We start from the raw sequence: 15112 nt of genomic DNA, 5'->3' as shown, positions 1-15112 counted from the left end.
GGCTTTTGGAGATTTATTGGATGATTGTTTTCTACATCAGCATATTCGGGAGGCAACTAGAGGGAGTAATATACTTGATTTGATTATCAGTATTGATTCTTCATGCATTAAGAATCTGCAGGTAAAGGAACCACTAGGTGGCAGTGATCACAGTGTGCTGAAGTGGGATTTACTCAAAGTGGTAACTACCATCAGGGGTAAAGGGAAGGGTTATTGCTTTCATAAAGGCGACTACGATGGACTGAGACAGTATTTAAATTCTATACAGTGGGACCAACTGATGATGTTACCAACACCAAATTCAAAATGGGAAGCATTCAAAGAACTTACCTTGGAAGCTACTAGGCTTTACATACCAACTAAAAAATATTGCTCAAGGTTTAGGCCTAAATGGATGTCAGATGAACTAATGAGACATATGGCAGAGAAGAAAAATGCATGGGATACATATAAATTAAAATGTGACACAGAAGCCTATGATTGATACAAGTTGATCTGTAACCAAGTTACAAAGGAGTTTAGGCAGGCGAAGGCAGATTACGAGAAATCTTTGGCAAGGGATGCAAAGAAAAACAGCAAGGAGTTCTTTACTTATGTAAACTCTAGAAGGAAGGGGATGAATCAGATTGGTCCACTTGATATCGATGGTTCAACTGTTCATGATCCTGCTCAGGTAGTTAACAAACTAAATGAATATTTTGCATCAACATTCACACATGAGGAGATATTCAGCGAGGCGAATGCCAGAGGTGTATTCAACTCTGGCAGTAAGCTTGATAATCTTGTAATAACTGAGAGTAAAGTGAAGGAGAAATTGTTGAAGATAAACACAAGAAAGGCACCTGGGGTGGATGGGATCTATCCAGTTATATTAAAGGAGGCAGCAAAGGAAGTAAGCAAACCCTTAGCCATAATTATGAAAGCTTCCTTGAACTCAGGGGAGGTACCCATAGACTGGAGATGTGCAAATGTGATCCCAATTCACAAAGGAGGATCAAAGGCTGACACAAGTAATTATAGACCTGTGAGTTTAACTTCTGTTTCAGGAAAATTAATGGAGGCACTGGTTAATGAAGCACTGCAGGATCATCTAGACAAGACTTCAGTTATAGCTTGGACACCGCATGGTTTTGTTAAGGGGAAGTCTTGCCTGACCAATTTGATTAGATACTATGGTGCAGTCACAAAAGAGCTGGATGCAGGGAATAACTTTGATATTATATACTTGGACCTTAGAAAGGCTTTTGATACTGTTGCACATGCAAGACTGCTGCACAAATTGGAGCAGTGTGGCACTAGAGGCGAATTGCTGCTATGGATAAAGGAGTGGTTGAGGGGAGAAGACAGAGTGGTAATCAATGACACTGCTCATCGTGGACTAATGTTATTAGTGGAGTCCAGGGTTCAGTGTTGGATCCATTATTGTTTTCTGTATTTATAAATAATATTGATGATGGTATATCAAGCTTAATGTTCAAGTTTGTAGATGATACAAAGGTTGGCAGAGTCGTTAAGGACACTACTGATGCTATGCTGATGCAACAGGATCTGGAAAGGTTGAGCAGATGGGCTGAGAGGTGGCAAATGAAGTTTAACATTGACAAATGTAAAGTACTACATATGGGAAACAGCAACCCCAGAGCAATGTATCAACTCTGTGGTACTACACTGACAGTGGTAGAGAATGAAAAGGACCTGGGGGGTAATTGTGCAGGCAGATATGAAGTTCTCTGATCAGTGCAGATGGGCTGCAAGAGTAGCTCATGGTGTCTTGTCAATGATATACAGGAATTTTTCTAGCAGTGATATGGAGGTGATTATTCCTTTGTATAAGGCAATGGTCAGGCCACCCCTTGAGTACTGTATACAGGTCTGGAGGCCTCATTTCAAGAAGGATGTAGAGCTGCTGGAACGAGTACAGAGAAGGGCAACAAGATTAGTGAATGGAACAAAGGGTTGCTCTTATGAAGAAAGGCTTAAGTTTTGCAAATTACAGTGTCGGGAGACTAGGCACCGGCAAGGTGATCTGATAGAGGTGTATAAAGCCTTTAATGGTTTGAGCATGCTCAATGCTAATGGGATTCTTCCTCTTGTCCAGAATAATCACCTTGAGAGGGCATAAATTCAAATTGAGGAAAGACAGATGTGGGATAGATGTGCGGAAATTTGCCTTTAGCTAGCGGGTAGTTGGTTGGTGGAACAGACTTCCATCCCTTGTTGTGGAGGTTGATAGCCTAAATAAATTTAAGGCTCAGCTGGACAGGTATTTCGAACGAATGGAGGGGTGAAGTGGAAGTTTTTTTTTTTTTTTTTTGGCTGATACTGCATAAGCTTGCTTTCTTGCATCATATGCCTCTGCTAATGCTAACAATAAAAATAATTTCCAGTTGCGTTTCTGCTAGTGGAATCTGTTATAAATGGGTAGTGAACTCGATCTAATTGCATTTGTTATAATACTGATAGCTGGAATTGTGTTGGTTTTTACGTTATTATGGTGAAATGTGTTTACCCTTCACTGATATAAAAAAACAAAAATACATTTTCTGAATCTTCTGTTCATTCCTATCGTGTTGTGTTCAGTTGGGGTGATTCCGTGTTCCACTGCCATTTCTTGTAAACACAAAGGCGAATTGTGCATTAGCGAATTCCGTTCATGTTATATTCGATATCGTTCCCCTATTTATAAATCATGTATGATCGAATTCGTGTAGTGTAAACACATGTTATACGAGGACTGACTGTATATATATACAGGGTGATTCACTACCAGTGCGACAAACTTGCATAAGGTGTAGTGGGCACAAAGACGAATCGGAATCACATAGCATTGCAGGGTTCGAAATGCCTTCGTCATGCGGTAGAGGACATTGAAGGGGAGGTGTCGTGAACAGCGATCCCGCTGGATGTCAGTATTTGCGAATCAGTTCCCGAGGCAGTAGGATGGACGAGTATTCAAACGTTGAACTGGCCAACATGCACCTCACGTATGGAGCTGCGGACTGTAATGGACGCGCTGTTGTGCACTTGTACCAGGAACGTTTCCCGCATAGGCGTGCTCCTCGTCATACGATTTTCGCACGTGTGCACAGAAGGTTACGTGGGACTGGTTGTTTCATGAGAGGCACCATGAATTGAGAGCGAACGACGATAATGCCATACAATGAGGAGAATGTCCTACGTCTTGCAGAAGGCAATCTGAGTACGAGTACTCGAGCGATAGGCCAACGATTGGGTATTTCCCAATCCACTGTATGGAAGATACTGTCAACAAACCAAATGAGTTCATACCATCTGCAATGCATCCAATCATTGGAGATTGCGGATTATCCACTCCGGAGGACTTTTGCTACTTGGTTTCTTCAAAAGAAACGGTTCGCAAATGCTGACTTCCAGCGGGATCGCTGTTCACGCGACCTCCCATTCAACATCCTCTACCGCATAATGAAGGCATTTCAGACCCTGCAATGCTATGTGATTCCTATTCGTCTTTGTGGCCCCCTACACCTTCTGCAAGTTTGTCGCACTGGTAGTGAAACACCCTGTATATATATAAATATAGATACAAATACTACGTAAGTTTTTTATATTTATATTGTGATTAATAATTCGTTGATAAAAATGTAAACTAAGAAGTCAAAAATGTTTTATGTTTTTGACGTGAAAAATAAAGCAATAATAAAAACAATTTTAATAGAAACTAACTTACTTATTGTACAATAAAAAGATATCTCTTTTTCAAGAGGAGTGTTTCCATTTACAATGGGTTTCCTCAGGCTACAAGTTATTTCTTGTTAACAATTTTTTCCCGCCATAAAGTGCGGTTCAAGGTGTCTTGGTCGGTTAAGCCTCGGGCTGTCATGCACTCCTGTACTCCATCCATCCATGTCCTCCTAGGTGTTCCTCTTCTCCTTCTTCCAGGAGGTATCCATTCCAGGATAGCCTTTGGATATCTGTTTTTTTGCATCCGTTTTACATGTCCATACCATGTTAGACGCTTTAATAAAAAGATATAAGAATAAAATTTAAACACTTAACAAGTGTTTAAATTTTATTCTTATATCTTTTGTAAGTTTATATTACACATTTTTTTTTTTTTTACTAGCAATTTCACTGAAAATGAGGCCCTCGGCCATGGTCGGGTTGACCCTAGCGTTAACACAGCCCTGGAAGGGGGTGATAACATGGAGAGAATGAAGGTTGGATCTGCCCTTGTGTAGATCAACCCGTTATGCCTCCCATTCTGCAGAGAATGAAGGGGGGGTGTAAGAGTACAAAAAAATGAAACATTTGAAAATATCTTCACAAATACTCTGAATATAATATTAAAAATGGGAGGAATAGCATATAATTTGACATCTTCTTTTTCCTGTGGATCAGTCCTTGCATATTCCATCCAAATTTTTTTTCAAGATTAATTTTGAATCAGGAAACATCCATGTCACATTCATCTCTCACCTGCTCTCTTTGGAATGCAGTACTTTTACTGCAAAATTATATGCCATCTTACTAGCCTTGGATAACCTTAATTATATTATAATATTAACATTAACATTCTATTTATAACATTCTGTTATATATACTAACTCCTTATAAGATTGGCATCATTATGTATATCTCATATTGTGAATACCTTCACAATGAGTTGCCATGATATTGCACTACCTCAATAAGTAACTCTTTACCATAGGAGAAGACTATTGTTACTTATTCTCAGCAGATGCCACCACCCAGGCGCCACCGTTTTGGAGCTGATTGGCTCCTGTTCAGTGGGTGGGCATTATGTATATCTCATATTCACAATATGAGATATACATAATGATGCCAATCTTATAACTATTTAGTAGTCAGCTGCGAGCAGATCTGATGCATTTGCACTAATTGTAAGCATGTTAACTCACTATGCAACTTGAGGCATTTTGCCCTAAAATGCCACGCAATATAATAACTCCTTAAACATTCTGTGTGATTCTTTAATGTAATTCTTCTCCTAGTTCTGGTCTATTACAAAAAAATCTGAAAACAGTTAAATACAGTTTCACACACATAATCAGTTCATAATTTTTTGTTGGATCCCAGGCAATCTGGAATCTCAGAAAGTGAACATGCTTGTGCTGCTGCTATGCTAGAATTGTCTTCAACCTGATCTTGCTTTTCTTCAAGATACCTTATATTGATTATAAACCCATTATACAGTAGACCTGTAAAAATAAATGGATACTTATTTGGAAAGAGCAAATGAACAATAAACTACTTGATCAAAACTGAGCCCTAGCAATTGTTGTCAAGCCCAAGAAAGAATAGGACGGAAGAGGTATACTTTCCAGATTACTAATTGGTCATTCTCACCTAACGTGTAGTGTTTGGTGAACATAACACAAAAGATGGCCTTCCCCACACTGCAATATGTGTCAATCCCTACTAACAGTAAAACATATCTTCTTAGAGTGTGTACATGGTATGTAAGGGAGTGGCAAGTAGCATTCTCTTCTTGTGATCAGCTGACATTACAACATGTACTGGACGATTGAAAGGATATTGATGGTCTTTTCATTTTCCTAATATTGAATAAATATTATTTATTTGAAAAACCTCATATCAAACACACGTTCCAATACACTAATAGGTGCATTATGTCCTTAACTGCTGATACACTAACAAATCAAACAACAACATATATTGAAAACAAATAACACTTAATTATATTGTATCATAGTTAATTATACAATATCATGGTTTCTTAGTAATAATGCAGTGATGTACTATGATGGTTGACTTTTTTATAATTGGAGTTGACATTGGAAATATTCAGTTGAGTAATACATTCTGTGACATTGAAATTGCAACACCCAGAAGGGATGATAGAAAGTGCATGCAAATCAGCAGATGGATGAGTTCCAATATATACAAATGATTAAAATATGGAACCAATCAGATGGAAGCTCTGGCTGATATAAAAACGAACTAGAGATTGTGGAGTTCAAAGCAATGTGTGTTTGTGTGGCTTCTTTCTCACAGGAACCAACTTCACAGCAAGAAGATTATAGAGAATGCCGAGACATCACATTTGACCACGTGATATCAGCAATTTTAATCCAGCAAAGTTCAAGGTTTTACATCTGGGGAAACAGTAACCCCAAAATAACTTATACACTTGGTGGAGTTGAACTAAAGTCAGTAGTAGAAGAAAGGGACTTGAGAGTTATGATAGGGTCAGACATGAAGTTCTCCGAGCATTGTAGACTGGTTGCAGTGGAAGGTCCATGGTGTCCTTTCGATGATTTATCGAACATTTTCTAGTAGAGATAAGAATATCATAATCCCATTATATAAGATTATTGTTACCCCACACTGGGAATACCATGTTCAAGTATAGAGACTGCTCCTAAAAGATGACATCGAGCTCCCTGAAAGGGTCCAAAGACGGGTAATTTTCCTGACGAGATCAGCCAAAGGGTGTCCATATGAGGAAAGACTTCGAATATGTGGGTTGCACAGCTTTGAAACTAGGCACCTTAGAGGAGACTTGATTGAGGTGTTTAAGGCTCTGAGAGGCAAAAGTAAAATGAATGAGAACAAAATTTTCATGGGTATAAATGATTCTAGGACTAGGGGCCATAAATTAAAGTCATGAAGGGGAATTAGATTGGCTTACAGGAAATTTTATTTTAGCCAGCAAGTTATAAATTACTGGAATAAGTTGCCTATGTGGGTGGTAGAGGCTGACAGTTTGGGGATTTCAAAGGTCAGATGGATAGTTACCTACACGAGGAAGGAAACACATAGGTTGTCTATTTCCTTTTCTTTTATTATTTATTAATTATTTATTTTTATTAGTATTATTATTTTACTTTTTTTTTTTTTTGCTGCTCCAACATGAGCCTTAGACTTCTTTGCACCATATTGGTCATTACTAATACTAATTTGGCAACTTTGATAGAGGGCAGTTTATTGGCTTTTGAGAGGCTGGGTGACTTGTGTAATGGAATGTGTGAGCTGTGACAACTGCCATTGTTGATCACCATACTGCACACCTTATAGTATTATGCTATGGAGAGCAATTAGTTTTGGTAGTCAGTTGTTATCGGTGGGTGGCAATTTGGCTGCTTTCCATCAAATTCATCAGTGGAAATTTTCCTGCTTGCCACAGATTCTTGAATCTGTTGCCCTCCCCTTTCTTACTACAGTGCCTCATGCAATTTTTCACCAGGACAGCACCTGCACACATGCTGCATGGGGTTTCCTCCGAGTGTCTTCTTGATGTGGATGTAATATTTTGGCCAGCCAGATCCTTGGATTTTTTTTCCATCAAGCACATGTGAGCCATGTTTTGATTCTATCTACAGAGCCACCTGCAGCTAGCATAGACTACACATGTTCTGCTGCTGCTACTGCTGTTGTTGTTGTTGTTTGGTTTTATGGAGCATTAGCATCTAAGGCCATATTGCCCTGGGGATATGTGGTGGTCATTCCCTGACCTTTCCACATCCTCCGTATTTGGTGGTCACGGGCTCGAACCCCGGTCTAATCAAGAAGCGTGTGCTATGCACTGCTGCACCTGGCTACGGAGGCGCCCACATGTCTGCAGGACCAGGTGCAAGAGTGTTGGTTGGAAATATAGCAGGAACTATTTGACACCTGTATGATTCAATTTCAAAATGCTTAGCTCAATGTATCTGCAATTATGGTGGGTTTACATTGTATTGATCTGGGGTGTGTGTGTGTGTGTGTTTTCTTGAACTTTTTGCTATCATTAGTCTAACTATCCTTTTCCTTCAGGGTACTGCAGTTTCAGTATCACAAAGTTTATTTTGTTAAATAACAATCTGTCAGTTAATATGTGGCTGAAATGATGGGTTTGCTAAAGTTTAGGTTTGTTTCCTCTATATTACTGTTTTATTATTAATACTTTTATTTCAATAGGCATTTTGGTTCTCAGCTTGCAGAGATTGAAAAAATCATAGATAAGATGATGCAGGCAGACTTTGTTAGATATATATCTGCTGATCTAAATAGACCACTAACTGAGGATGCTACCTTAATGGAGGAAGTAAGTTTAGTTGACTTATAGCCATAGTCCACTAGTTGAATTGCTGTTAATTATTAGAAAGTAATATTTAAGCACTGTTTAGGTCCAGTAATTTCATATCAGATTGTTCTTAATGATCTATTTAGACTTAATTTTTTTGGCAATCAATAATTGAATAAAAAAAGAAATTATAAATTTTAGTAAGTTTTTGTTACCATAAACAATCGTTATGCAGCATGAAAAGTCTGTGAAACTAATGTTTGCTCACTGGTATTGCATTATATTTCATCACGTTTATCATGTTTCATAAGCAGTAATTTGCTTGTTAAGGAATGATTTTTTTTTAAAAATTTTTTTAGGCGTAATGCCCATGTTGTCTTCAACATATCTGTCTACATTGAAACTCAACTCCCAGAAGATGGATTTTCAGGAAATTTTATATTTGAGAAATTTTATATTTACATTCAAATTTCATTAAAATTAGACAAATAGAAATTCGACAATTCTTAAAAATAAATTCATAGATTAAATGTAGTTTTAATGCAGTAGTATTGTTAGTTTTAGACAGTCTCCATGCATGCTTCATACCGTCATCCTCACATACCGACATACATAAATATGTGAGGCTGATGGTATCATAATGACAGCATTGCAGGAGCTTACTGAAGAAGTGGTACAGGAAGTACCATGAAACGTCTGAGAATAATCTGTAATTCTTGAAGAAATTAAATGCAGATTACACCCCATGGAGATTTAAGTGCTCATGTCATTTTCCAGTTTCCAGAATGAATCAGATCAGACACTTGTCTAATAGATGTATGAAAGCCTTAGCTAACCTGGTAGATGTTAAGGTTGGCAGGGCCAAGCGGAGTTTTTCTTCAAGATGCTTTAGACAGACTTGAAGAATGAATAACTTGAATAATTTATACACTTGGTGGGGTTGAATTAAAAATGGTACAGGAAGAAAGGGATTTTGGAGGGATCATTAATCAGTAGGTCATTAAGTACTACGTTAGTACCATTTCCTGATTTTGGGGTTTGTATAGGTTACATTTGGAATAAATTCTTTGGTTATAGCACCTTTACTCTCATTGTTCGAGTGGATTTTCCAAATATTTTTTAGTGGATTTATTACTCTTTCTTTTTCCTTTTAATATCAGTGGCCAGATTCAGCTTACTGCCAAGAATCTCAGCAAGCCTTAGTTAATCCAATTGAAACCAGGCTAAAGAAATATAGATACAAGGTCCAAAGGAAGCTTACCAGCAATCACATGAAGTGCTGGTGTGGAGTCAGTATTACATGCACACATTAGTAGAGGCATTTGATGCAAGAAAGCAAGCTTATGCAGCATCAGCCAAAAAAAAAAAAAAAAAAAAAAAAAAAACCACTTCCACTTCACCCCGCTGTTCGTTTGAAATACTTGTCCAGCTGAGCCTTAAAACTTATTTAGGCTATCAACTTCCATGACAAGGGATGGAAGTCTGTTCCACCAACCAACCACCCGCTGGCTAAAGGCAAATTTCCACACGTCTATCCTACACCTGTCTTTCCTCAATTTGAATTTATGCCCTCTCAGGTGATTATTCTGGGCAAGAGGAAGAATCCCATCAGCATTGAGCATGCTCAAACCATTCAAGGCTTTATACACATCTATCAGATCACCTCGCTGGTGCCTAGTCTCCAGACACTGTAATTTGCAAAAATTAAGCCTTTCTTCGTAAAAGCACCCCATTGTTCCATTCACTAATCTTGTTGCCCTTCTCTGTACTCGTTCCAGCATCTCTACATCCTTCTTGAAGTGAGGCCTCCAGACCTGTATACAGTACTCTAGGTGTGGCCTGACCATTGCCTTATACAAGGGAATAATCACCTCCTTATTCCTGCTAGAAAAATTCCTATATATCATTGACAATACACCATGAGCTACTCTTGCAGCCCATCTGCACTGCTCAGAGAACTTCATATCTGCCTGCACAACCACCCCCAGGTCCCTTTCATTCTCTACCACTGTCAGTGTAGTACCACAGAGTTGATACGTTGCTCTGGGGTTGCTGTTTCCCATATGTAGTACTTTACATCTGTCAATGTTAAACTTCATTTGCCACCTCTCAGCCCATCTGCTCAACCTTTCCAGATCCTGTTGTAGTAGCATAGTGTCAGTAGTGTCCTTGAAAACCTTGCCAACCTTCGTATCGTCTGCAAACTTGGACATTAAGCTTGATATACCATCATCAATATCATTTATAAATACAGAAAACAATAATGGACCCAACACTGAACCCTGAGGGACTCCACTAATAACATTAGTCCACGATGAGCAGTGTCCATTGATTACCACTCATCATATGATGAGAAGTATCATCAACCTTTGTCTGGAGCTCAATTTATCTCTGTTACATTGCCTCTCACATTGCCTTAGTGGCCTTGTGGTACTAGATACCAGCCAAAAATGTGACAGTGGCGATGAAAACAAATTATTGAGAAGCAGCAACACTTTTCCCTTTTACGTTCCATTCAGTACTTCAGATACTGAGTGTTATGCATGTGATATTTTTACTTTATTGAAAGGATAGACATGGCAGATATGGGATGGAATAATGCTTTTGGACTCTAAAATGATACATATATTTTGCAGTTTGCTGCTTTGCACTGGTTTCTAAGCCAACATTTTAGAGCAACAACAAAAGAAATCAGTGTTCTTGACCTATTTATCAGTTTTACCATGTATTTAGAAACTTCAACTAAAGGAACCTTTAAGCTGCAGTGTTCATAGCTTATTGATGTGGGATTTATTTAAAGAAATAATTACTGTTACGGGTATGGAAGGGAGTTTGCTTTTGCAAAGATGATTATTAATGTGCTCTGACATTTCTGAGACTCTTTTCTGTGGGACTAACTGATGTCATTAAAAAATGTAAGTGTTTTTTATACCAGCTTAGAAACATTGTTCAAGATTTAGGCTGATTAGTTTAGTGGAAGTGAAGGAAAATGCATGGGATGATTAAATCATATCACAAATATGTGGTCTTAGTTTCATTCTCACTGATGTCCATTTCCACTTCCAGTCTCCCAAACCCCACATACATTTTCTAACAAAATCCCATTATCGATTGATTCAACCGCTTCTCATCTCAGTTGCCCTAGTTTTTTCCAAACGATTCCTTTCACTTCAATGTGGAACTTGTGCATATGTCCACTTTGATATTCCCTGTCAGAAACTTAGTAATTTGGAATTTCCTCTTTTCAATCTTCTCTCACTTAAAACCCTTTTAGTCAGATTCGTCTGTTGCCTCTATCGTTCCACTCCACTAATCACTTGGAACTCATTGACTTCCTATCTTTGAAACTTGACTTTCTCCAGGCCAACTTTCCTAACAGTAAGTTAATTTTCCTTGGTGATTTTAATGCCCACAACTCCATCTGGCTTCTGTTTTCTAGTCACACGGACCTAGCTGGTCGAGATGCTGAGGCTTTTGTAATTAGCAATGACCTGCCAGAATACCAGATAATCCAAAACAAACACCCAACGCTCTTGATCTTTTCTCACAAACAACCATTCCAAGTACACTGTCAAAGTGGGTGATCCTCTAGGTACCTCAGATCGCAACTTTGTGATGGTATCTTCTCCAGTGGAGCCTTTCTCTTTTGGCTATTCTCAGCCTCATGTGTTTGGCATTACAAGAATGCAAAATGGATGAATTGTGCAATTTCTATTATTTTCCTTCGTTGGATTACTGCTTTAGGTCTTCTGATGTCAGTGTTTGCTCAAATTGTGTCAGTGAAATTATTGTTGTAGGGATGAAATCCTTTATTTCATACTCCACCTTAAAATCTCATCTTTTATCTGAACCTTGGTTTTCCAATAAATGTGCCAAGACTGTTCAAGATAGGAATGTTCCATATCACATTTGTTCTTGCATCAAAATCTCCAGGTTCATTTTCTGCCTACACCAAAGCTCGCAGCAATTGTAAAGCAGTTATTAATCAGTTCAAATTAGATTCGAATGGGCTAATAGTAGAAAACTTGCTTCTTGTCCAAATGGTAGCCAAGAATTCTGGTCTCTTGCCAAAGCTATTGGCTGCAACTTTTGCCCATCTCTGGTCCCACTTCTCTCAAAACCGGACAGTGCTATTTCTACCTCTGTTAAAGATAAAGCTAACCTGCTTGCATCCTATATTTCTTCTAACTCTTGGTAATCTGCCACCTACCATTCCCAGTACACTCCATTCAGTGCCTCCTATGGTCTTCAATCAAAAGGCTATCAGAAGCATTTTGAGCAGTCTTGATGACAAGAAAGTGCCAGTTCCTGATGGTATTTCATCACTTGTGCTCCCGAGCTTACTGCTGTTCTTTGTTGCATTTTTACACTTTCTAACTACACTGATATTTTCCCTTCTGCATGGAAATTTGTTCGTATCTAGCCAGTTCCTAAGAAGGGTGACAAATCCATCCCTTCCAATTATTGTCCCATTGTACTTACTCCTACTCTTTCTAAAGCAGTGTGGGAGTCTATTAACTGTGAATTCCTAAACTGCTTAGAATCATTCCATTTGATCACTGAATGCCAATATGGATTTTGTGAGTGTCGAACTGCTGGTGATATACTGGCTTTTGTTACCAAACTATGGACAAATTCAATGGAAAAATTTGGTGAAACTCAAGTAGTTTCTCTTAACATTTCAAAGGCTTTTGATCATGTTTGTATAAATGTCTCCTTTATACAAACAAAGTTGGAAAACCATAAGATGGAATCATGTTTTCCAACTTTGTAATGTTTTTTGTAATTGAGTATCCAGTTTTGTCTCTAACTGTGTGATAGTAGCTGGTGCTCTATGTCCTCTAACTTTTCCAATAATGCTTGTGTTCCACAAGGTTCAGTTTTTTTCCCACTCTTTTTCCCCCCTCTTTTGTATTGATGACCTTCTTCCATTGACTAGAAATCTTATCCATAGTTTTGCTGATGATAGTACATTGCATTTCCTGTTTAGTTTGAGAACCCTTTGCCCTGCACAAACAGCTTCACTTTCTTGAATATTCAATACCAGTTTCTTAAATGCATGGAAATTTCTGATCTCCGAGCAATTCTTCAGTCGGGCAAAGATAACTTAGTTGATTTCGATCTTTCTAAAACTTAGTCCCTCTTTATATCTTACAAAAAGGATTCTTCTGTTCCTATGATTAAATTTGATGACACTCAAGTTTCTAGACATGATCACCTATCTCTATTAGGAATTACCCTGATTTCTAATCTCTCTTGGAATGAGCACATCATAAATATTGTTAGTTCAACATAAAAAAAAAAAAAAAAAAAAACTAAATTTTCTCTTTTGCTCTCATTGTTGCTTTTATTCCAAACAGCTGCTCACTCTGTACAAATCTAAAATCTATCGTTCCATTGAATACTGTTCCCACATCTGGAGCAGTGCCCCAAAACCTCTCTCAGGCTTTGACTCCATTGAAAAGAGGGCAGTTAGGCTAATTAATGATTTATCTCTAAAAGTTTCTCCACTCTCTGTCTCATAGACATTCTGTTTTTGATGCATGCCTTTTCTATAGGTACTTCTATGGGCACTGTTCTTCTCAATTGACTTATATAATTCCCACTCTCTCTCTCTCTCTCTCTTCCCCAGGTTGAATGCTGGTTTGGAAGAGAGAGAGAGAGAGAGAGAGAGAGAGAGAGAGAGAGAGAGAGAGAGAGAGAGAGAGAGAGAGAGAGAAAGAGAGAAAATTATACCAACTTCAAACTCACAGAACAAACATTTCTTAGCCCTCATGTATTCCTTCAACTTCATATGTATTTACTAAAAATTACAATCTACAGAATTTTAAGTGTAATTAATGTCAACAAGTGTTTTATTTCACCTTCTCAGCCTTCATCCCTTGCACGGTACTAAGTATTATAGTTTCTGATACCTCTTGTGCTTGAGGTTTTCATTAAAAAAAAAAAAAAAAAGTCAGTGGATACAGAATCATATATTAAGTACAAAGGAATGTGTAATCAAATAGTGTGGCAGGCTGAGGCTGATTATTATAAGTCTTTGGCCAGGAATGCAAAGAAAGCAAAGTTCTCTGTGTATATTAGAAGTAGAAGGAAAGGAATGAATCACATTTGTCCACTGAATAAGAATCGTGTAACTGTTAACAATCCTGTATGGATTGTTTAGGAACTGAATAGATATTTTGCATATGCATTCGCACATGATGTTTTTAAAAATGGGGTTAGTAGAAGTCTGTCTAATACTGCTCAGGAGTTAAATGATTTTAAAATAACAGAAAGAAAAGTGAGGGAAAATTGCTGAAGATAAAAGTGAACAAAGCAACTTTGGCTGATGAAATATTTTGTTAAAAGAAGCCGCTCTCATTATGATGGCTAAAAACTTTAGTCATCATAATATGAGCTTCCTTAGATTCAGAAGTATTTGAAGATTAAAGATGGGTAAATATATCTCTGTACTCAGGAATTCACAAGGGTAATTCGAAGGGTGAAGTGGGTATCTACTGAGCTGTAAGTTTAACCTCTTGTACCAGTCAAAAATAATGGAATCAATAGTTAAAGAAGTAATGTAAGATCATCTTAATGGAGTGGAGTCATAAGGCAAATCACAGCATGGATTTGTTTAAGGGCAATCACACCTCACCAGTCTGTTTAGCTCAGGGTTTCTCAACCAGGGTTCTGCGAGATGTCGCTAGGAGTTCCGCAAGAGATTGTGATTTAAAAATAAATAAATAAATAAACATCTTTTTTGAACTTTGTGCCCTGCACGACACTAGAGCTTGTAGTGATGGACAGTGACCGAGCAGCCCTGTTAGCATTTTTGTTCAGCCCCATATGGCATAGTGTTTGGGTTGGTGATACCACTGGTGGTTTCCCACAGCTGTGCCATTGTTTCTCTTGTGCAGTAAAACAGAACTCTGTGAAAGCTAGAATTGTGATGTTTTGTGCAGAAGTCATGTTGGGTTGTGTTGTGTTGTGTTGTTCATCTGGCTTCCTGCCACAAGGCCCCTAATGGGACCCCACATTGCCTACCACTACATCCGAGAGGTAAGCCCTAGGCAGTCCCATATTCTCTGGCTGGTCTCTGCC

The 15112-nt window shown here is 38.2% G+C and overlaps 1 protein-coding gene across 1 annotated transcript in view; it reads left to right on the top strand.

The window, feature by feature from the left end:
* The window catches only part of scat (VPS54 subunit of GARP complex scat), a 414636-nt gene that overhangs the window by 196417 nt on the left and 203107 nt on the right, over window positions 1–15112 (top strand). The window contains exon 9 of the mRNA XM_090376331.1: window positions 7921–8047. Within this exon, the coding sequence (XP_090232457.1) occupies window positions 7921–8047 (127 nt within the window). The remainder of the gene's footprint in view (window positions 1–7920; window positions 8048–15112) is intronic.

Source organism: Mastigoproctus giganteus, chromosome 6 (assembly GCF_048544385.1).
Source record: "Mastigoproctus giganteus isolate SK-2022 chromosome 6, ASM4854438v1, whole genome shotgun sequence".
In the NCBI taxonomy this organism is placed as follows: domain Eukaryota; kingdom Metazoa; phylum Arthropoda; class Arachnida; order Uropygi; family Thelyphonidae; genus Mastigoproctus; species Mastigoproctus giganteus.
The sequence above is the reverse complement of the archived record's forward strand: the minus strand, read 5'-3'. Positions and strand labels throughout refer to the sequence as shown.